Source organism: Phymastichus coffea, unplaced genomic scaffold, assembly GCF_024137745.1.
Source record: "Phymastichus coffea isolate CEN01 unplaced genomic scaffold, Cenicafe_Pcof_1.1 PCOF00046, whole genome shotgun sequence".
Classification (NCBI taxonomy): Eukaryota; Metazoa; Arthropoda; class Insecta; order Hymenoptera; family Eulophidae; genus Phymastichus; species Phymastichus coffea.
Window position 1 is genome coordinate 380,347 of NW_026706857.1, and position 24,499 is coordinate 404,845.

The 24,499-nt window shown below is 32.4% G+C and overlaps 2 protein-coding genes across 5 annotated transcripts; both read right to left on the reverse strand.

Moving 5' to 3' along the window:
• Positions 1-55: 55 nt before the first annotated feature.
• On the reverse strand, positions 56-8,045 carry LOC131664858 (short neuropeptide F). Its single transcript, XM_058936281.1, has 5 exons — positions 7,919-8,045; positions 4,775-4,879; positions 3,689-3,870; positions 3,367-3,414; positions 56-1,749 (listed from the first exon to the last, which is right to left on the reverse strand). Exons 2-5 carry the CDS (start codon positions 4,860-4,862, stop codon positions 1,687-1,689), a joined length of 381 nt encoding a protein of 126 aa, XP_058792264.1. The 5' UTR covers positions 4,863-4,879; positions 7,919-8,045; the 3' UTR covers positions 56-1,686.
• A 7,095-nt stretch (positions 8,046-15,140) lies between these two features.
• Positions 15,141-23,005, reverse strand: LOC131664853 (pyruvate kinase-like). Of its 4 annotated transcripts, XM_058936277.1 has the most exons (8): positions 22,885-23,004; positions 19,630-19,665; positions 17,523-17,867; positions 17,262-17,448; positions 16,662-17,183; positions 16,246-16,584; positions 16,004-16,160; positions 15,141-15,675 (listed from the first exon to the last, which is right to left on the reverse strand). In XM_058936277.1, the coding sequence occupies exons 2-8, from the start codon at positions 19,654-19,656 to the stop codon at positions 15,663-15,665; spliced, it is 1,590 nt and encodes a 529-aa protein (XP_058792260.1). In that variant the 5' UTR covers positions 19,657-19,665; positions 22,885-23,004; the 3' UTR covers positions 15,141-15,662. The 4 variants fall into 4 exon arrangements, with proteins under 4 accessions (XP_058792260.1, XP_058792257.1, XP_058792258.1 ...); XM_058936274.1 differs by lacking the exon at positions 15,141-15,675 and having other exon boundaries at positions 15,910-16,160; positions 22,885-23,005; XM_058936275.1 differs by lacking the exons at positions 15,141-15,675; positions 22,885-23,004 and adding an exon at positions 20,481-20,559 and having other exon boundaries at positions 15,910-16,160.
• Between the last annotated feature and the right edge of the window lie 1,494 nt (positions 23,006-24,499).

A 24,499-nucleotide genomic window follows, 5' to 3' on the forward strand; every position in this document is an offset into this window, starting at 1 on the left:
TATTTCATTAAGTAATTTAATTTGAATTCAATAAAATTGCAATATAAAAAATAATATAATGTAAAAAGAGAGATTAAGTAATTGAAATTATAATGTGCATTCAAACTATGTCGACTAAATTTCGGATTCGAATCTTAAATATCAGTCAACCACTTAATAGAATTTTTTCTGTTTTATTTTAAACAACAATGTCTACACGTTTCAAATTAACAATTTCAATATTATATCAAACCATAATTGTGGCTACCTACTATAAACATTTACATTGAATTAAAACAGTTTCTTAGAATATATTTAGTATATACGTTATGAAATATAATGATTTCAACAGCCATCTATCTTGTGATCTATCTCATTTGTAAAATGCGATGGATTTTTATTTTATATTGGATTATGAAACAGTTAAAATTACCATGATTGTTTAACAATATTTTGATTATTCAAAACGTCAGAGTTTTATTGAATTATTGAAAAAAAAACATAATAATAAATATAATAAATCAAAAGGCATTAGACTTATATTTACAGTCCCAACCCTCCACCTTCGATTTCGCTGTAATTTGGATGTGTTATAGCTTATTGAAAAATAAAAGATATGTGTTTTTTATCGGTGGAAAAAACTTTCTAAAGGGTGAAAGCCACCTTCGAAAATCACCTCTTAGTGTAGTTTCCTATCAATATTTTTGATTTCAATTAATATTTTTCTATGAAACAAAATAGAAAAAAATTTGCTTAGGGAAAACCAACTAACTTTCATTTTATTTCATTGAAAAATATTAATTGAAAGCAAAAATATTGATAGAAAACTGCTCTGGGGAGTGATTTTCGATGGCGATTTTTACCTTTTTAAAAACTTTTTCTGCCGATGAAAAAAAATACGTATTTTATTTTTCAGTAAGCTATAACATATCCCAATTGCAGCAAAATCGGAGGCGGAGGATTGAAAATGTTCCCTTATAAGAGACAAAAATATACTTTATCTATTAGAAGTTAGTATATTTATGTAAAATGATCACGCAATACTTGCTATATCAATCAGATCCAATGAAACCAATTGATATTTTAGTAACTGAAAATTTTTTTTAATTCAGATAGATTATCATTTTTCATTTTTCATTAGCATTAAATTTAGCCACAGGTGCGTGAGACTCGATTAAAGCTATGTCACTTTTCTATTTCATCTGTACTTTCACCTAGAAATTTCTACATACTTTGCCTACTCCATTAGGCCAGAACTTCGATTTTTATTTTTCTCGTAAGAGCATACTTTTACATGTATAATTATCAGAAAAATACTAGATAATGTGATAATAATTAATACACATATTCATTTGAAAGATTGACTGTAATCACAAAAGACAATACACTTTAACTTGACATTTTATAGCGAGATTGAAAGTCATTACTTTATTACGTAGTTATATTATTTCTAGTTTTTTTTTCAAATATTTTTCTAGTTAGTTTTCTTTGTATTCATAAAAACAGTGAACATTAAGAAAGACAGAGGAGATAGAGAAAATTATAGCTCACTAGATTTGTAAGCTCAAGTATAAAGTTCCAGTTTAGAACGAAAAAATATTCAAGTCAATGTGGCACATAATGTCATCTTAAATCAAAACATAAAATTCGTATAGTGCAGTAGCGATGTGAAGCCTCTGCTATTGTAGTTAAAAGGAGATACGATCATTAATTCTCTTCGAAAACCGCTGCTGCCGATGAGCCGCCGGCATTCAATCTCGATAAAAGACTCTGCAAGCATAAGATAGAAAATTTTTTTTTTTCCTTTTCATTATTTTTTAACTCATTGATAATTTTAGCATGGCTGTTATATCAAGTTACTTTGTTACGGAAAATTAGTCAAATTAGTGAGGCATAAGCTTATATGTATTTATACTATATTACAAAGTTGTATAAGATCGTTTGATATAGAATTATCGCTTTACAACTTGTCATGATTTTTTATAACATATACGAAGAACGAATCTACAAAGATCATGCATCATTACCCCAATAAATTGAAATCAGAATATTATTACAAACTCATTAAAGTTTTAATCATCTACGTTGTTCCACTTCGAAACATGAATATTTACTGTGAATATAGGTTCAAAGTTTTTCGCGCCCGTGGAGAAGTTTGATTCAAATAACTTAATACAACGTTAAATGCAAGTTATAAGTAACCAATACAACTAAGAAAATGTTTTACGTATTAAACTTTTATTGATATCGTATTAATTATCGTATCATATGAAATTCAAGAATGGTAGGCAGAACAACAATACTTTTTATAATTTTATAATACTAATTTATACTTTGAAGTAAAAAAAAGGAAAACAAAATAAATCCCACACGCATTGTTGACTGTTAATTCCTATAGTCCATTCCAAGTGATTTATACCTAGATTCAAAACACATCAACTTTGATGCCATCGGATAATTTGCATCATAAGTGAAACTGCGTATAATGTCATGTGAAACTTTGCGCCGTCTTAAAGAGATTATCCAAATGTCGAAAAAGCGAAAAACAAACATTCTGTCAGTTATCTACCTGTGGGGAAAACTTTAGTAATTTATCAGTCTTTCTTTTAATTATTTACGTTTTATTTATTATGTCTCATTTTTATTATTTGCCTTCGTAGTGACGTAAGCTATCCAACTAATGTGAATCGTCGGAAAAGTGATAAAAGTCGCATTCGATGATAAAGAGAAGCAGGATGAAGAAACGAAGCGATTTCTGTTAAAATTATCATTCATTTGTTTGAAGCTAAGATCGCTAACTAGTGCTTCTTTGTTATCATATCGTAACAGGGATGTTCGAGAAATAAGAATTATTCATTTTTTTGTGTCAGCTTTGTTTTTCAAATTTATCAAGTTAATTAAGCGATAACGCTTTACCTTCCATATCCATGACCAAGCGGGTGCCTGAAGAATAATCACGTGAATTTATCACTACACGCTACAGGTTTCTTTGATTGATTGCTGCGAATTACGCGTGACCACGATTGAGGTAAGGATATTTGTTATACGACTTGTTACACATTGTATTTGGGTGATTAGTTGTTCTGAATTAATCGACATTAATCAAAGAAATACACGTATTTATAAAATAAAGCTTACTTTTAAAATAGAAATAATGATCAAAATTTTTTGATTTCATAATGTCTGAAAAAATATGAAGTATCTATCTTAAAAAGTTGCATTTAGTTGTTTGCATAGCATTTTATATGTGGTATGATAAAAATTGAACCATTAACAGTGCATCAATAAGAATTATAAAAACATATTATGAATTATTATTTATTATTCATGAATAATTATTAATGAATTATTATTATTATGAATTGTGAATCATATTGTACAACTCACCATAGTCGGGGACGATCGTCCAAAACGAAGTCGCAGCGAGGGAGATCGCTGTAACATTTTTACGAAATTGATTATCGATCACATTATGACGTCCGACTGGGTAATTAAAAAGAAATCGTAGTAAAAGAAATTGGACGATTGATGTTTTGACCGAAGACAATAATCCTAAAATATAGTCGAGCATAAATATAAATTTACGATTTTCTGTCTATCTCTCTTGGAAATGCCATTAATACGAAAAATATAAGATAGGCCCACGCAATCTTGACGTGCTTGAAGTATAAGGTGAAGCACGATGAGAATATTGGTAGAAATGATTTACCGGATACTTTGGGTAAGAGCGCCCGAAGCGCAAACGTAGCGAGGGCGATCTCTCCACTGCTCTCGGCTGCAGATGCTCCGCGATATCCCTCAGGCTATCGGAATCGTCGACGCTACGCTGCACCAACATTCTATAAAGCTCGCGTAAATTCGCAGCTGCCTTGTCGCTGTTCGGAGCCTCGTCTGTTAACCATGGAACACAATCGACACAAGACAAAGACTTTAACTGAAATACCTTTTCAGTATATAGACGAAAGTACTTTAATTGACAATCCAAAATGTCAATAGAAACTTGAACTTAGCATTGAATGCGTTCAGCTTCATCGTAACATGTCCATAAAACAAAAGACTTCAATTTGACTTTTTTACAAATGTTTCGCATTGCATAAATCTTAAAGAATCTTTAATACTTTATTTACAAAATTGAAATAACAAATTACTTGTAGTGATCCTACTATTCAGTAGCTGAAGCCGCGCTAATCGCTGCATATGAAAATCATGATCAACTAGGAAAAATAAATGAACTTCGTAGTTTTTTTTTTACCGCAACTCGAAATTACGAATATTTATTATGACTCCGGCATGACTGCTTAGGTCCATTTTACGTGATTTTGGCTTATGTGTTTTTGAAATTCACAATGCAAACTATTTTAGAAGATTGCTATTGATAAATACTATCTAGCCTTGAAATCTTTCAAAATAACCTTTTGAAAATAATTAGAAAATGTAAATCAAAATCACGAAAATAGATTTGAGTATTTACACCAAAAAATTACAGATATGTTTATTCATACAGTTAATTTTACTCCGCTCGAGGAAGATTTAAACCGTCGGAAGGAAATGAAAGAAAATCTCGTGTGAAAAAAATTTATAGAGTATACTAAATCCTTTAACGATAAGTAACAGCTACGATTATAAGCGGTTCATAGTTAATAGCCGCATCGACTCCCATGCTATTTTCGTTTATGACTCACGAGGCATTAAAACACTTGAAAGGCGATTGATGAAAAGCTCACGGGGTAATTAAGAGTCATTCATCTTTCTTTGTGTGCGAGATCGATTTGTGATATTCTTTCTCGAAACTTACTGCCGTAGTCCATGTAGTTTTCTACTGCTGTGACAACTCCGATCACAAAGAAGAGTAACATCACCCAAGTATAACTTTTGCTCGCCATCTTTGTATCTGTACTTCCTGAAATAAGAAACGAAGCGATAATCGTGTACAGTCGTTCACAACGAGAATTTCACCAACGCCGAACGTTTTTATTCATAACACATGACTCCCGTGCAAACGTTAGATATTGATATCTTGATTAAACTATGTTGAATGAAAAACGATAGAGCTTTTTGGCACTGGATATATCGATTTCAATATTCAACCCGTCTGTGCATCAATTCGGTCTACATTCACGTGTAATAGTTGAGCTTGTACGGAAAGATTCGATAAAGTTTGCCCTATGCATAACAGATATATGCACTGACAGATAAAATGATGGTCTATCTACGTGGGTAATGTATAATTTTTTTCACTTTTACTTTACTATGCGGGGACGAAAATTCATTTAGATCAGGACACGCAAATCAGAAATGCACGGAGGAATCACGTAAACTCTATAACAATCTAAGAAATAATTGAAATCCAGTAAATATTACTTGAAAATTATGTAATCGATGATAACTGGGATAATCACGTAATGTGATGCATTAATCAAGATATTTTTCATTGATCGATTCTTGGGAATGACTGCAACAAAGTTCAAATAAGAGAAACCAGCGTTTGTTTTGGAATTATTTCTCTAATTAATCGAAAGTTTCCATTTTTTTTTAAAGAACTGACGTTTCTTCGAACTTCGACTTTACTTTTAATGAAATATACCACATTTTCTAAGGCTAAGCATAAGTTCATAAGCGTCAATCTTTATAATGCCTGCAAGCGTTCGGTGACGGATATATTATGCTTGAATTTTCTTAAGTTATCCGTCGCTGCAGGACATCAACATTAACGAACTATACTATTTGTATTATACTGTTGCCTTTAGCGCTTTACGAAAATAAGTTATGTTCAATCAAACGAGTTACTCAATTTATATTTTAATGGTATACTGTGATATTGTAAATAGTGAAAAGTGTACATGTTGTTATTGTAAGCTGTAAAGTAATTACTAATTTTAAAACAAAACAGTTTTAAATCTTGTTATATGTAAAACATATACCCATGGACATTGAAATAACATAAAAGTATTACGCTTTTACCATTATTGTACTTCATTTCAATAGCCGTATAAAAATTCAATATATATCAATACCGTATGGTGTTTGCTCTTCATAACTTATATGATTTAAAAATGTTTGTCGTACATCCTCGAAACAACTATAATGTACTTATAAAAAGTTTTTAATTGGATGATTTTATTCCCTAATAATCCGATATTCGTGCCTTTACTTTATATTCTACCGGCTAGATTTATATAATAATCAAAATACCGTAAATTAATTGTTAATACTTGTCATAGTTGACTTTGAGAATTACGAAATATTCCATGGTGTTTTGAACAAGAAAACAATGACGTGAGTACACCTCGAATGCGACAATTTAATTATAAAATTTTAATTATGCAATCATTCAAATTTTACTATGTATTCGATAAATAAGTTTTATATTATTGCTTGATACTGACTTTTGCTATCATACTTCTTATATTATAGACAGACCGTTCAATTCTATCCTAACATTGTCTTCAACTTTTAAATTTATAGCACTCAATGCAAAGTAATTATTGATACTAGATCAGGATTTAGATTATTTTTATTTTTCAAGTTAGGAAAGTCAAAAGTTATTAAACTATTAAACTAGTAGAAAAGTTATAAGTGATTCCTATATTTTACTTGAAACAATATATAAATAAAATAAGAATCGATACAAACGAATATGAATAATCATTATACCTAATATACGTATTAATCGTAACATTGACGGGTACATGTTCCCCGAAAATATTAAGTCTGTGATTGAGTTATACTCGTATATTCCAATGGTATGTCCTAATGAATGCAAATCGACGAATTCAATATTTCGATATACACATTTAACTGGTCGAGTTATGGTTTCTCCTTTATTTACGAAAATCGCTGGAAGAATGTTTTTTTATTGGAACGATAGTTTATTCTTGCTTTCTTTTGCGAAGACAAATATGCAAACAAAGTTTAATAATTACTTTGAAGAAGCAATTTCCTCGGGCATTAACATTTTACCGTTTATAATGTAAAATGCATTGAGCTGCTGGAACCACGGAACTCATCTACTGAATGAGCAGATTATTAACGATGCCAATCAAAGACTCCTCAAAAATACACATATGTAATGATCTTTATAATTCCACATTGTTTCTGTCTGAAAAAACTTTGCCTAGACTTAGGATCTGCAAAGATTTTGTTTTTTTGTTTCAAAAAAGTGAAACCACACACGAAAAGTCGTGTTATCGAGGAAGTCGTTATACTTCCATGAAACAGGCTTTTTTCGCTCCTAATATCAACGTGAAGCGTAAAATTCTAGAAAAATATTTTGAAATCCATTCCGCACACGTTTGAAACATTACATATAACTGCAATTTCAACTTCGAATTTGTCTATTTTTCTATCGCTAAGTCAGGTCAACATTGGAAATGGAAACCATTCGATATTAAGCAGCGTTTTTCATAAAACTACCCTATTATTTCATCGGGAAACAAAATTAGTAGTAGTCGAAATGCACGAATGAATATGAAACTACTTTGCACAAGTGTATATGTGCTCACGCATTAGTTTGTGATGCCCTAATCGTAAGTAATCGTCGCGCGATGTGACAAATGCAAGCATTTAATCCGCACGTGATTTCATCAAGTGTAATCTACAATATACAAAAGCAGAGAATAATGAAGTGACATCTGTAAGGTGAAGCATATACAACTGACAGTCGCATTCGTCATCAAAATTTCAGTAAAATAAATTCCTTATGGTTTGACAAACCAAGTAAATTAATAACAAATAAGGACGCGCATCACTCCGCGGCACTATAAGGACATACACCTCTATTCCGTGTATGTGATCGCGTATACTTAATTAGCCCGGATTTCATACACCTGGATCTGCGTTTCCTACCATAAATTTTGCAATAAAATTACCAACTCCCGAAATAAAAAACCCATCCGAGCGATATAAGCAACTTGGAGTAACATAAACTTTATAACTTTACCTTACGGAATAAGCGTTACTGTTGAATCTTCCAGTCGATTTCTAATAGATTGCACCTCACCTAACTTCACAAGGACGGACGAACAGCGAGAGAAAAGCGCGCGACGGATAGCAATAACACCAAGTTGTATGGCCAGTACGCCAGCTTGCCAGAGTATATATACCGGCGGCAAAAGCGGATAAGGGTGTCCCCTCTCTTCTCGTCTCTACACGAGTTGGAAAAGAGGGAGGACAATCTCGAGTTCACAGGTGGCTGCTCACAGATTTTCACGCGCACCTCTCCTCCCTACTTTTCTTCTTCGACTCTGCGTTTTTTTTTACGTAAGCGCGCGCAACTCTGCAACTAAATAATAACGCAAATGGCTGATGAAGAGTGCATTGTCAATCGGATTATTGGAAGTTTCGTTGTTTATGGGGGAACACGTGGCTTTTTAATTCTGTTGGCAGAAAGTTTTCGAGAGAATTAATCAGGGAGTTGTTGCGGAGTAGATACATGTAAAGTAGTTTTCAGTTATTTTCGAGGTGGTAAATGTGAAAAGTTTCAGCATTTGTGCTGAAAGAGAGATTGATTTTTCTTGCATTCCGGTTACTATGCTTTATATTGGTAAATGAATTATTCGTTGGTGAAAATAATAGAACTACATTAAGTTAGATATTTGTATTTTACATAATTACGTCAATGATAATGTAACTGCATTTGCATACTTAATCCCAATCCAATTACAGTTTAACATTCAACGATACATGGTAAAAATAATAAAAATTCCCAATTTATCAGAAAAACACGAACAAAATATTTAGTTACAGATGATACATCAGTAATATATCTATAGCTAGTTTGTAAAAATTTAAAATATTTTGGTCCACAAAAATGGAAAATTGGAGATATAAGAATACACCTTAACATGCTTACAAATATTACATGACTTGTCATTGATATTTTACATTTCTTTAAAGTAGAAAAATCGGTTCTATGTATAATATGATAATGAACAAAAATATTTTTTTTTAATAGTTTATTAATGTCGACGTCGCGACTTTTAATGACATTTACTCGAAAGTCTGAAAGAATATAATAATACACTTTTATAAAATACTTTTTTATACAAATAACAAGAACTAATAAATAGTAACCTGATATGTACTTTTGTGGAAAAAGAATTGTTTCTAGAAGCTACAATTGTAATTAGAAAAATATTTTTAGAATGGTGTTTACAGAACTTGATAAAGTTTCTAGAAAATCTCTTGCACCTGCTATTTTTGATTGAATGCAGTTATAAATAAAAAATATTATCATTAATAACATAGTTAATATTACATTCTTTCTATAAGTTTGATTGGGAATTCGTTTTCAGCGGTATAACAATAAAAATTATTTTATTATAGAAAGTTTTTCTCTTTTACTTACTAATACTTTCATAACTTTTGGGTCGTAAAACTAACAAATAACATAAAAAATTTACTCTTTAATAAATAAAGTCGATGGAGTTTTTATTACAGAAGATCCGTTAGTTTATCATTAAAAACTTTTGCCGTTGCTTACTATTCATTATAAAATCAAGATTAAAAGTCAACTCAAGTAAGCGACTCGTGGATAAGGATATTATTGCAAAATCCTCATCCGTCAAATGCATATTTAATAGTGTAAGCTCTATCGACTACAGTACAGTGAGAAAACTTGTAAGGAAGACGATTCAACTTCTAAAGACGTAATTCAAAAAATCCTACAACTTGTTAGTAACGATGGTGCAAGCTCGTGAATTTCGATGCGATGATTCGCGTGCACAACGAGACGCTAAAAATAAAGTTTTTCCCTTCGAATTACCAAGTCATCTAATTAAATTGCACCATACGTTATAGGCAGAATAATCGAGAAGACGAAAATCAAGAATGCAATACAATATCATTTTTTAGATGCAGAATATTAACGTCCAGTATTATCATATGTAATCAGGACAGTTCTTTGTATGAAGAAACTCAACAGCATTTTGAATTGATAATGCTCGAGTAATATGCGAAATTTTATCGTAATAAATTGAGTAAGTTACATTCGTATCATGTTCTATTAACAATGAAATAAACTTTTATGATACGTACTTCCGTTTATTTGAACTAGGTATCAAATGTTTTTATCGGAATCAATAAGTGATTTCTATGTTTCCGTTTATAACAATTTAGTATTACCATCTGTTGATGTTAAAGCAATAAGGTCACTACGCAATAGACTCATTCTATCGCTCTTCACAGTTTTTCGAACGATTCGAATGTATTTGTAAGATTAATTATCTTCAATACAGTCCAGTACATGAATAAGTACTACTCATATATGTTGTTGCTGCAAAACCTAGACACATTTAAGTTCATTATTTATATCATTCACGTTTATTCTAATTTGTTTTTTACGAAACACTTTTTTGACCTACTTCTATTTCAAGCTTCGTTACGTCATTGGGTTCAAAAGTATATGTTAGTCATATAGGAATAAGAAGTAAGCAATTTCAAAACAACAATTTTACAATTTGTCGATGAATATCAACAATTCGATGAATATAAGCATAGCAAATATTCTAGTTATATAAAATGTCGCGAGATGAGTCGATAAATAATCATATAACTGTAAATATAAAGAATTATATAATTCAAAGTCATATAAACCAACTATCTATAATCTTCAATTTCATTATAAAGTTATCATGAAATTGTGATGTAAGAACAGTTTTCCAATCACAGAATAGGACAACAAAAAATCGATCCTTGGCAAACAATCGTCATCTCTTTCTCATTCCCCTCTCTCTCTATCTTTCTCAAGTGGCCAAGTGCGATGATCGTATGCGAAACTGACATGCACAACTGTCTCGCTAGCAGCTCGTATCACCTTACATGAAAAATGCTCCATACTTAAAAATGAAGCTTTTCACAAAACCACTTATTGCTAGGGTACGCAGTAATATTCTGCTAATGTCAAAATCAACAATCTGTGTAATCGAGTACAAAACAAGAAATATTAATCATTATGTTATTATGGTTTCACTAGATGGATTCGAGGAAATACATTGTTGTGATTTGTACTGTGGAACAAAAATTATTCTTTTCAACGTTATTTTTTTTCTACAACAACTTAAAACCGCGCACAATTTTATTTCGGATAAATAACGGCATATTTAATAATTCATCTTCGAATTTTTTTCAATCTCGTCAATTGAAGCTCTGGCAAATTTCTACAGTAACGAAACGTATGCGTATTCAACCTATTGTTTGATAACATCATTTCCGCTCGAATTCGTTCCGCAGCTCACTGGCCATGCGATAATTCTTTTTCCTTTTTTTCATCACTGTATTTATGCCGACATTCAATAATAAATATGAAAAGAAGAGCGCCGATGTCATGTCACGGTATAGACGTAAATGAAAAATCCATATTATTACCTATACATTAAGCTATAAACACACTCCCTAAATTTATACTTCATGATAAACGAGTTTATTAATGACTAAAGCGACGTACGAAGTTTAATTTATCTATTAAATTTATCCGATAAGTATAACGTTACGCAGTAATGTTATTAGATCGAATTCATGTTACAATTTCATTCCGTATAAGTATAACACCAAACATTTCTGGTTAATACTTAATAATTTACGTTCCAAACTTAAAAATAATTTATAAAAGCACGTCATATACTGCTTGTATGATCTAGCGTAAATGTACAATGTGTTAGACGATGAAAAATGAGCTATTTTACACTGCAGCAAGCAACAAGTAGTAAAGAGCAAATATAGTCAGCCGCACTGTAAATCCACCAGCATTAGGTTGATTTATTACCACAGAGTTCTCTGCCGCATCAATATGAATGCAAACAAAGCTCATATGATGCAGACCCCTTTCAAATGAATCAAATATGGAGCAATCTTATAGACGTTGTAATCCAACCTCCCTTTCATCTCACTTCATCTCAAGCGTGCCCACGTGAACTACAGGAGCCTGCTTAGTTTAGCCACACAAACTGCGAGTCTGTACGGGAACGCCCTTGTGATATTCCTTTGCAGTAAAATATCTATAAAGATAAATATAGAAAGTCCCAAAAAAATCATGTCATCATCAACGTCGTTTTGATTTCCGCGTCCTCTTTCTCCCTCGGCTTTTCTTCTTAATGGATGAATTGTTATAGCATGATTGATGTGTGCGTAAAGAGTTTGACGTGTTAATGTTATATAAGCAGAGATATGAAAAGTAATTGCCTTTAGTAATACTAACTTTGAGTGTAACATGATATCTTTAATTGCTAGAGATATTATTCTAGATAGATATTAATTCTGATGTTTTAATCTATATCTGTAGAAATTGAGGTAATTTTCTCTTGGATTTGGGTTTGATTCCGGATAACATTCGATAGGGATGATTCAATACTTTACATACACAAGATTCAATATCTTTCGATCATTTATTAACGTTGATATTATATTAAAATACCTATAAATTTTTGTGAAGAAAAGTAAAATATTTTAAGTCATTTTTCTCATATCCCTAAAAATATATTATATATTTCATACGTAATCAACTTGCTCACTTTTCTATCTGAAAGAAACGTAACGTAAAAGTTCAACTTTCAATCTATAACAAGATCAGAAAATTTTAGTTTTGTAACTAAGAGGACATTGACTGTAAAGCTAGATATTTCCTCTTATGAAAAAGTGATAGATGCCATATTGAAACATTTTATTTGGAATCTAATTAGCCGATATTTCTGGATATACTATAATATATATATATGGCGGCAAATAAGTGTGTATGTACATGATTTCGAGTTGAGATTTTAATAATAAAAATTTAATTTATCATGATAGTTACTGAGCACTTTGAAGATAATCCTCTTATAATAAAAGTAAAAATGTGGCTGTATATAGTGTTATTGTTGTAACACTCATTTAACAACAAAACATGAAGAGTGCAATAAATAATTGTAAATACTCATTTTATGAAACTTCTATTACTAATCCATAATATGATTTTTGTATGCGTAAGCTTCAAATAAATGTTGTAATGCAGCAATTTTTATTCAAAGAATAGGACAAACATTCAATAATAATTTGACACATACAGTTGAGAAGAACTAAAAAATTATTTATAGCAGTTTTCGATATCATAAATCATAAATAATTTAGAATTAATGTAATAATACATATTTTTCCGCCAGGATATGTGTTTTGTACAAAATTTGAAAAATTCACGTTTGAAAAAAGTACTTTGAGTTAAATTTGTTAATTATTATGATAAAAAATGAAAAAGAAGATAAAAACGGGCGAGACGCGTGTAACGTCACTAATATATTAAATACTATTTACTAAAAAAATTACATACTGGATTAAATCGAGTATTGTGATAAGATAATTTTAATACAATGCCATATATATCATGATCGAGTTATCTGAAATGTTTCTTATTTACTTAAGTTATTTCGACAAATTGTATTAGAAAAGTCACAAAAAGCATGTACAAATGATAAAATAGTAGTAATACGAGTACAATTCAAATATCAAGATAACTTTGAAATAACAATTTTTATCGTGTTATTTAACGGCTAATAATGTTTTAGTGTTGATTCAAATCAACATTATGAATTATGTTTAAAATAATAACATTTAACTATATCAATCTTACTAAAAAATCTCTATACATTTCCACAATTATAGCAAATCACTAGCTCTTATAATTCTGACATAACGTAATATATTACATCGATATATATCGGTAGAATTTTATTTTTACGGCCAAACATCTGATCGGACGTAATATCTTTACAGGTGCACCGTGTAGGCTATACCTTGTTGACTATTCGCAGACTTTTCTGGACAGGCTGCACGATAACGAACCGCTTGCACATATGGCTAGTTGGAGATAATTACGATTCGGTGCCCGGTCGCTAATGAAAACATCAAAAGAATGCCACCGTTGTTGTTGTTCACCATACAGATCCAGCTTTAATTAGAGGCTACCAGGTTAATGATGACAGCGTCGATCAATCGCATCGTGTGCTTTATGTTTCAAGTATAGATGGAACTTTTTTTACATCTGCTTTCGCAAAATTGACTGCTCATTAAAAAAGAGTGAAAAATGACAGTTGCATTTTTAATTTATGATGAATTCTATTTTAACATTATTCGTATTCAATTTTTTTTAATAGTATAAAATAAAGCTACGTGCAGAAATTTGTTGTTAATTGTATCAGCGGCTGCCAAGAACTTTCAAATTAATGTAAAATCTCGTTTAATGATGACTACCTGTAATTTTATTTACTATATTAGACTATGACTTTACTATATGTGCAATATACTGCTGTATTTTACAAGTTATTATTTTTGTAAATAATTATGGCAATCATTAAATGGAATTTTTGAATGATTGAATCCAATTCAATTGATTAAATATCACCGAAATTAGAAAATAATAAGTTCTTTAAAAAGTGAAATATAATCACTAAATAGCACGTTATTTGGTAAAAAATATACACAATTCCTTTTTATTCTTACACAACTTCCCATAAACTTATACGTGTTCATGCGAAAACGATCAACGTGATTCATATGGCTGCTGCGTTCACATTAATATGAAGTTTATTAATATTAGAGATGCATTGTTTATTTTATCAAAGAACGGATCAACCTACTGTTATTGCGTGCTTACGAATTGAATGCTGACACCTTCAACAGATCATATAGATGGATAACTTGTAGGTTTTCACCCATGATGCATTTTCAACTGTTATTGAAATTCAATAATACATTTCGACACTAGTGAGAGGAAGTTACTTCAGTCTCGTATGGACGTTAGCTTTCGAGTGAAACGAGAACATATAATTGAAAAAAATCATGAATTGATTATTTTTTCAAATCTGATTATATACATCACTACTAAAAAATATGTATGAGTGACGAATTTTTAAATGAGAAGATGACGCTGTATTGATAAATAAATAAAGACGCCGTTTAACTATAAAACATGAAAGAAAAAAATCACAAGGAAGAATATTCAGATTTATAAAGTTAAACAATGTTTTAGATATACTTGAACAATAATCAAATACGAGATTAATTATTGAAGTACGCGTAATAAATAATAAATGAAAATTTTAGGTATAAAGATTTTAGGTAATAAATCACAATAATGTTTAGTAATAAGATCAATAAAAAATTATTTTTTAATTTTCAACGCCTAAGCGTGTGATTTTATTAAAGCATAATATATAAATTACATTGTCACTTGATAACATAGTATACCAATTAACAACGTAATTAAAAGAAATGTTTGAATTATTAAATATGAAAAAAAACCTGAAATTTGCTAAATTGACTGGCATTAAAATGATATTACAGTAAATTATTTTTTCATGTGTTTCTTATCAGTAGAGATTCTATATTTTATTTTAACATTACTCTGTTTTTTATTAGATAATATAATTATCTTTTTTTATTTAAAGTTTCTTTGTGTGCTGTATTGTAGCATTAATTTAATTAAAAATAATACTGCAAGTCTAAGACATAAGCGAAGCACAGCATCGAAAAAAGACTAGCAAACGCAACAGTACTTATTATAATCATACACAATATTGTTATCAATGTATGAGTGATCGCATACAAATATGCACACATCGAAACATTTTGGAACTGGTGATCTTACTTATTTCCTATTTAATAAATCTATCCACAGGATTGGCTTAGTTTCCTACATCAGAAATTCTGATGTCAATTCACTCGGCAGACCTGAAAACAATAAATTATTGTTAATAAAATATTACGTCATAATTTTAATCACACAATAACTATACTTGATTTGGTTCTTACAAAACCACTTCGAACCGTACATATTTTTATTTGCCAACACACTCATAGAAAGAAGATAAAGCATGCATTAGTTGAAATATTTAGTAAATAGTTAATAAACAGCTAATGAATTAGTTTCAAACCGTCTTATAATTATTAAATAACAAAAATATTTGGTCAAATAAAAATTTAATATAGATATTCGTCAGAATCAGAATCACTAGTTATACTACAGGATTGTTCAATCGTTATTTCTGGATCTACGTACACAACGCGCAGAGTGTTCGTGAATCCGGAACCTTGCTTCCAGCCGGTGACAACGACGACAGAATCACCAGTTCGTACAAATCCACGACCTTTACCAAAGTTCAAACCGTATTGAACACGGATATCAACATCTTTAAGCCAGTCGGATACAGGTGGCTCTAAAATAAAAAAAAAAATTCTTTTATTAAAATACTCATTTTAAATTCACGTTTATAAAACTGGAAAATTTTTAAAAACATTTACCTGTGTAGTAAAGAGGCAGAATAGCTCTATACAGATGGCATTGCCGAGCAACTTGGTGGAACCTGGTAACAGCAATAATTGGGCATCGTGGTCTGTACTTGGAGATCAAGTGAGCAGATCTGCCAGAAGTGGTGATAACAATGATGGCACTGGCAAGGCACTTAGCAGACGCTTCGACTGCAGCAACAGCTACTGCATGAGTAGCGTCGATTGGTGGGACGGCCTTGTTCGACAGATCAGTGAACAGTTGATTTTGCCAGATCGCAGCCTCAGCTTCCTTGCAGATGTTGGCCATTGTGCGCACACATTCCAATGGATATTCTCCTTTGGCAGTTTCACCTGTAAGTTTAATTAAAGTTTAAATTTCAATGTTTAAACCAAAATTCACTAGAAGAGCACAAAAAACAACTTCTTACCAGAAAGCATGACACAGTCAGCACCATCCAAGATGGCATTAGCTACATCAGAAGATTCGGCTCTCGTGGCACGAGGTTTCTTCACCATTGATTCCAACATTTGGGTAGCGCATATCACGGGCTTTCCAACTTTGTTACATCGACTGATCATGCATTTCTGAGCCAAGAACACTTTCTCGGGTGGGATCTCAATTCCGAGATCACCACGGGCAACCATGATACCATCAGATGCTTCTATGATCTCATCAAGATTGGTCATACCTTGTTGATTTTCAATTTTCGAAATGATTTTGATGTTCTTTCCCTTTTCGCCGAGAATCGCGCGAATTTTGGTCAACGCATCTGCGTCGCGAATGAACGAGGCGAAGATCATATCGACTTCCTGATCAACACCAAATTGCAAGTCAGATTTGTCCTTCTCGGACACGGCGGGCAAATCAACCGGAACTCCTGGAAGATTGACACCTTTGCGAGAGCCCAAGCTGCCGCCGTTCTCAACCGTTGTTGTAATTGTGTTGGGGCCTACAAGTCAAATATATAGATATTAGAAAATTGAATGGATTGACAAACTTGGTTTTGTAACAATTGGCGTATACTCACTGACGGCAGTGACGATCAGGGACATCAAGCCATCATCAACGTACACTCTGTTGCCGACTTTTAATACTTTGGAAATATTATCGTAGTCGACGTAGACAGTTTCATTGTTGCCCTTCTCAGCATAAGCCTTGTCCGTCGTTAATTTGAAAGTCTGGCCTTTCTTCAGTTCAACCTCGGCTGAGCCACCCTGCAATGACATTATTACAGGTTTATTTGTATCCTTGGTTTGATAAACTGTTAAAAAGTGATTGTCCTAGCTACCCCTTCGAGAAGGCCCGTTCTAATTTCCGGTCCCTTGGTATCAAGTGCGATAGCAACTGGTACACAGAATCCATTCCTTTCGGTGAGATTCTTCTGGGCCTGGCGCACGTTGGCGATCGTCTCGGCATGATACTCGTGAGATCCATGGCTGAAGTTGAGCCGAGCGACGTTCATGCCGGTCTCGATCATCTTCTCGAGCATCTCCACGGGTCTTGAGGCCGGTCCAATCGTGCATATTATCCCAGAAAGACGAGTGAACAGGGTGTGAGAATCAATGTCGAGGGCGCACATGTGGTCCAAGTGGCTCTGCGCGTTGAGTGCGGTAAAATTCGGCTTGCCAGCCATCTGGGAATCAATCCACGTCATGGATTAATGAACTTTTGATACTCGTCGAGCAAAACGTTACTGTGGCTCGAGTAACACTTATCGCCTGAGTGCGAGAGTCTGTAGATCTGACCAAGCCTTTCTTTATATATATCAAGCTTACCAGCACTGGCGACTATAGATAAGCTTGTGACTTAAAAGGAAAGTACAATGGTTTATCGCGGTTCGAGTTCAATCGATTCGTCACGCCGAGTGAGCGACGACTCAGTCAATCTACTTCCTCAAGTCAAGCGTATAATATGTTTGTAATCATCAGAAACAAGAGAGCGGAACGCTGACATTGCTCGTATATACACTATCTTTGTTTTAAGATATGTATGCATTTTCATTTGAAAGTAAAACAGTAGAGTCGCTGAGTCACTGCTCGAGCTGCAATACTATGCCACGAGCAGTGGCGATATCGTAGAAATTTCAGTTAAAAAAATTACTACTTGCACATTGCGCACAAGTAGCGACATATAGAGATATAATGGAATATGTACATGAAAATCGTTACTGGCAAGATAACTACATTGTTTTGGCATGCACTAATAAGCGTTTTATGATAGTGAGTTGACGTCTTTGAGATGAAGAAAAGCTCAAATACATTCGGATGAGAATCTTTCGATTAGAATGCTGATTAGTGCAGGAGGAAACGAACAACAAAGAAAAAGTTTATCATGCGTTAGTAAAGCTCGGATTAGATATGCAGAGAGAGAGATAGAGAGAGAAAGATGTACAAAAGTTTTGAATGCTTCGCATCAATAAAAAGTCCTCAAAGATTATTTTTCATTTTTAGTTGCAACGAGCACGGCTCCCCGATGCTTCGAGACGAGCCTGCACTATGCGCGGTAAGACATGCTGTGCACGGCGGTTCGCTTCAAAAATAGTCGGGGACCCCACACAACTGAACGAGGAGCTTTCATCGCTATTTTCGAAATGCAGCTCTACGTTTTTATTTTCTCTTTTTTTTAACAAGAAAATGCTAGCTATACGTATTGGATTTGATAAAAAATATTAAGATCTGACATGACGTTGGGTTTTTACGTTAAGATTCAAAATTTTGTACGTCGACAATAAAAAATATATAGTTAATGTTAATGTGATTCGAGAGATCAAGAGTTCCACAAAACTCTTCTTCGGGTATTGATCACATCAAGAAAAAATTTAGTTAATAGCATGACCTACGAATTTGCTAAGTCCACGCCAAACTTTAATGACAAATGAAGAATAATCCATGTACTTTTCATCGAGCTGCAAGAAAATGTCATAAAAAATATTACACTGCAAAGTTATATAGCGTGACTAATTTATTTATGTACGTTTTTTACAATAATTGAAAAAAAAACAGCCAGAGTGTATTTACCGCAGTGCGGCGCGATACCACTCAAGATGATTTGATACCAATATATATAATAAAACAAATTAATTGTTTCACATCTAAACGGTAAACTATGATTATCAAGATCTCTAAAAAATAACACACAGGATGTTGTTTAAAAAAAAAATTAAATCGTGTTGTCATGTGTTTATAAAAAAAGCGCATGTAGCTGATTGGTTACGTAACAACAACAAAAGGAGCAAGAAACCAGGGGACAAAAAAAGAATAATAATAAGCTAAAGTATGAAAAAGAGAATTAAAAAATTAACTAGCATTTGTTTAAATAAAAAGAAAAAGAAGAGAGTGATTAAGTTACACAACTACAAAACAAATTGCTTGGGGTCTTTGTGTGCGATTAGGTACCTTATCGTCGGCGGTTATCCAGACCATATTGGCAGGCTGCGAGAATAAAGGGATAAAGTCACGAATTAGTAACTGATGCTCCTTGTGGTGATAATAGTAATAAGTACGCCTTGCAAAGAGGGCGAGAATTCGGCGCATGAAAGCCGGCACAGTGATGCGCGCTGACCAGTGGAAAATAACACACGAGTAAAAGTGACAGAGATCACCTATAGCTTTTCCCTGTTAGCGCCCTTACGTTCGCGCGAGACAGGCTCGTGCCTAACCAATCCGTAAGCCCGAGTGGTTTTCCATTCGAGCTTGTTCTTGCTCTTTTGTCACGGTTGACCAGGAAGGACTGCTTGTTGCGTAATTGCGTCACGAGTGCTTTCGACACAGCTACATTGTTAATTAAGAAACTGCTGATTGCGTTTGCCACAAGTTCTCCAAATGAGTTATTTAAAACAATGTATTTTTACAATAAATATTTAATTGAAATGAGTATTTATTACTGTAACCTAAAAATCATGTCAAAACAAAACACGCAGCCAACCGATAGATCTTCAATTTCAGAATAATTTCAAATTTATTTACATGTTTAATTTTTAAAATACTTTACTTTTCAGAAGAAATAATTTCCACTGGTCTTATTGCGATATCCGAATTAAAAGCAAACTGTATTTATCTATTAGTCAGTATAACAAGCACTATCAACTGCGAATAAATTCATGAAAATGACAATTGCAAAACGACGATGTCGCACAATTTACTGCGTAATTAGATATATATGCGACAGTTCGATTTTCAACTCAAAAAATATCACACTTTCTTAAACTTTTCAATGCATTACTTATTGTTTATAGCATCGTACATACTTTGGAATTTTTCACTCGACCGAACTATAACAAATAATTCACTGTTTCAGTCACACGGTTGAAAAGTATTCTACCTCTTTCGAGTTCTTCTAGGTGACTGGAGTATTTCTGCATTGTTCAGCACACCGCAGACCGTAAAAAACATTACAAGAAGCTAGCAGTATTCTCCGTAAAATTCCATCGACCTGACGTATAATTTCTTTATTTTATACTACAACAGCGTAAATCTAATTATCTTTTGTGTAGTTGTTTCGTTGACTTTTTTACAGTGTATAAACGTTTTCAAGTATAAAATATGGCATGGTTTCTGACTGTTTTATGAATACGAAAATATATGCGTTCGTAAGTTTATTAGTTACATGATTTGTGACTATGATACAATATGAAAAAAAGCAATAAAGATAAATAAATGATGTGTAGAAAAAAAATGAACGAAATAATGCTGCTGAAAATTAAAAAATAATAGTTTGTGTTATCACTGAATGATATTTCGAACGTCATTACTTAAATATTCTATGTTAAGTTTCAATAAATCAATTAATATCCTATTATTTTAACATTACACGAATAATTTCAATGTAACTATTAAAATGACTTGTCTACCATGGATTGATATTGTTTATTGTACGATTGGAAGTACGTCCGGGTGATAAGATGTAAATTCTTATCAACTGTGACGAATACTCTTCGTGATTATATCGCGTCAAATTCGTCGGGTCTGACGCACGATTCTAATTTTTATATGCAAGATTCGCTGCGTCATTGTGTTGTTATTTATAAAAAAATTTGGTGAGTTCAACAATTTTCCATGCTGTTCTTTTTAAACGAATAAACAAAAATTCGAAATGGCGTTTATGTGCGTACCTATCATTAAACATTAATAACACGCATCATAATTTAATATCAACGGAAATTTTCACGCGTCGTGCCCTTCTGTTTTCGGGCAAACCGATTTATAGTACACTAACCGCTTATTATTCCGTATACGAAAACAAAGACACCTTTAGAATGAGAAAGCTAGCTGCTCGAGTAAAAGGGTAATTTTAGTCTTCAAGTACATGTACTATGAAATCTACGCGAGAGCACAGGGTCATCAAACGAGAGAGACGATTGCAAAGAGCGAGGACTTGTCGACAGAGATCTTGTCGCAGGCAGTACGGAACGAGCATGCGCGTACACGTGCCGACTTAGTGACGAAAAAACTGCTGTTCACGTGCTCGTCAGATTCATCAATTCATTGACCTTCGTGATACTTCCTCTTTTACCATATTTTTTATATCGGTCATTCATCTGCGCCTACATACACATATACGTGGAAAATTACAAGTGACAAGTGTGAATATGAGCACCTTGCGTTATCGCGAGTTGCGACTATCACGTTGCTTTCTTTATAGTCTTGTAAGAATTTTAACCTTAAAAGAGAGCAGCATTTTTCAGGTTTACATAACAAATTTGATGAAAGATGCACGTACATTGGAAAAACACGTTTTTGTGACATTGTTGAAGAATTTTATCCCGAAAAAATGCAACAACAATATGTAATTTATCAAATTCGTTATTCGTATAAAATACTTGCGAACGTTCCACATTCTATTGGAGTTTTATACTTGAACGCCGCAATTGATTTAGTCTAACTTGAATGTTTATTACGAATTGAATGAACCAGGTGTCATTAATTCAATTCTTACTGCTATATAGTCAATCAAATTGAGTTAAAATTAGAAAATTAAATTAACAACAATAAAATATATGTATATAACTGAAATTAATGCATAGAGTAAGAAATGTATCATATGGGCGTCTGTATTGTATTTTGTAGTTGTTCTAAACACAACCGGTTTTATAATTAGACGCTTTTACAACAAAAACTGACTGCTGGACTTCGTAAATTTTTTAATATAAATCACGTGGCGATCGACTTCTGTACGTATATCCGTAGGTAACCGACGCGATTATAAATGTTATAATGGCCGACACGCTTTGGAGGCATCATCTATGCTACATCTGGAGAAATTAGCGTAATTCACGACTGTGTATCTTAGTAACTTCGATACCTACGTCTCTATTAACATTTTCCTCGAAATACTTGCAATTCAATGAGCACGATTTTCATCTTTATGCGAGCTGACAAACGATTTAAAACTGAACATTATACAAGTTATTATATTGTATAAATTGTGTTTTTGGCGTTATCGTGTTTTTTTTCTTTCAAGGTTACAAATGCTATTCGCTGTTATACAGTCGCAAACTTCATTCGCGCACGCATGTAGGTGCGTGCCAATAATATTCATTTTAACGACAATGATTTATCAATGGCAACAGCCAATCTCTTGCACTTTTAGACGATGATATCTTTCGCGTTAGATCGCGATAGCTTTTATCATTTAATTCTATCTTTTTTTACCTTGATTTAGTGAACGGTTGCTGCACGGGAAAATGTAGGTATCGATTGACAAAGCTGTTAACGGATCTGCGGCCTGCTGCTGACTGACGTTTGAGGACGCGGAAGGTCACGTTGACTCTGAAAGCAATTCATACATGTGCTTAGTTGCGCTGTCACCTAAAGTTTTCAAAATCTTCATTTTAAACATCTTTAGGCTTGAAAAGATATAATAAAATTTCAAAAGAGGATCACAATACTGTTTAACAGAAAAATTGAGGTTTGATACTGGCGTATGATGGAATATATCGTGAATATAATATCTAAGCTTTTTAGAATCTATTGATACGGCTCTGAAAAAACGTGCGTTGGAAAGGTACGCCATCTATGACAATCAATAACCTCTGACTTACCGATGAACAAACACACTCTTTTTGAGTAAAAAAGCACTGATTGGTTAAATAACGGTAGCGCCAAAATATAAACTTATTTTAATGAATTTTAGTTGTAGGTACATTTCAGACCTATGTATTAACATTATAAAATAGTATTATTTCTAATATAAGTTATACCTTCACTATCCGTTAATTCACTTTATTTAGACAACGATATATTTGCTACTAGTTTAATAAATTAAAATTTTAATTGTACCAGAAATATTTAAACATGGATATAATATAGCATCCTTCTACAATTGCTAAGAAAGCTATAAAACGTGCAAAATTGAGGTAATAATATAAATGAATTACTCTAGCTCTAAAAATTTAATTTTGTATTCTGTAAGCCAAACACTTATTTGGCCATTTTTAACGATGTTACAAGAATGTTATAAAAATTAAGTTCGAATTCTAAGATAGATTTGCAAAATAAATTCCCAAGAGTAAGCAATAATTTGAACAAGAAATATATAATTGAAAATAATAAAATTAGTAATTGTTAAATTGTGGTATGACAACGTTAACAATTTTTACTGAAACCTTTGGAAATTCGCTATTTTAAGTCAAAGCCGCGAGGATAACACTCCTCGATGACTGCTAATCCGTTATTGTTTTTTTATCAGCATATGAACAATAAAATCTATGAACTTTTTTCAAGTAAGAGCTTTATTAGAGCCGTAAAAATAAAACCAACTGAATATATGGTATCGATAGAACCAGTAATATCCGGATAATAAAGAATTAAGCGAATATAGTTTGGAGTTATTTATCTAATCGTAATAGCTTCATGGTGTGATTCATGTTTATCTATTTAACACTACATATGCTATAGATACTAGCCATATGATACTAGCTATCGTATGACTATTGCAGTGATAAAGCTTAGAACTGTTACTATTAAAATACATTGTTTTCGCGCCTAAATACGTCAATCAAAAATAATCAAAGCTACATTAAAAAAAATTTGTTTGACAATTAATGAACTCAAAATGCCATTTTCGACAAATTATAGAAACTACTAATTTGAACAAACACTTGCATCATCAAATGTATAATAATTATAAGCTTATAGCATAGCGTGATGAATTGATTTGAATTTAAAATAGAAAGCGAGTGTATGGTAAAGACACTTTCTTACGTATTACTTATCGATTCAATACCAACGACCGCTTATATATTAGTCGAACTTATTATATATCTGA

Coding starts and splice junctions, on each gene's coding strand:
- LOC131664858 (XM_058936281.1), bottom strand. CDS start 4,862: ATGGCGAGCAAAAGTTATACTTGGGTGATGTTACTCTTCTTTGTGATC. Junction 3,415..3,688: donor GCTCTTACCCAAAGTATCCG/GTAAATCATTTC, acceptor AAAATGTTACAG/CGATCTCCCTCGCTGCGACT. Junction 1,750..3,366: donor GACGATCGTCCCCGACTATG/GTGAGTTGTACA, acceptor TTATGCTTGCAG/AGTCTTTTATCGAGATTGAA.
- LOC131664853 (XM_058936274.1), bottom strand. CDS start 19,656: ATGGTCTGGATAACCGCCGACGATAAG. Junction 17,868..19,629: donor GGATAACCGCCGACGATAAG/GTACCTAATCGC, acceptor ATTGATTCCCAG/ATGGCTGGCAAGCCGAATTT. Junction 17,449..17,522: donor GAACGGGCCTTCTCGAAGGG/GTAGCTAGGACA, acceptor ATGTCATTGCAG/GGTGGCTCAGCCGAGGTTGA.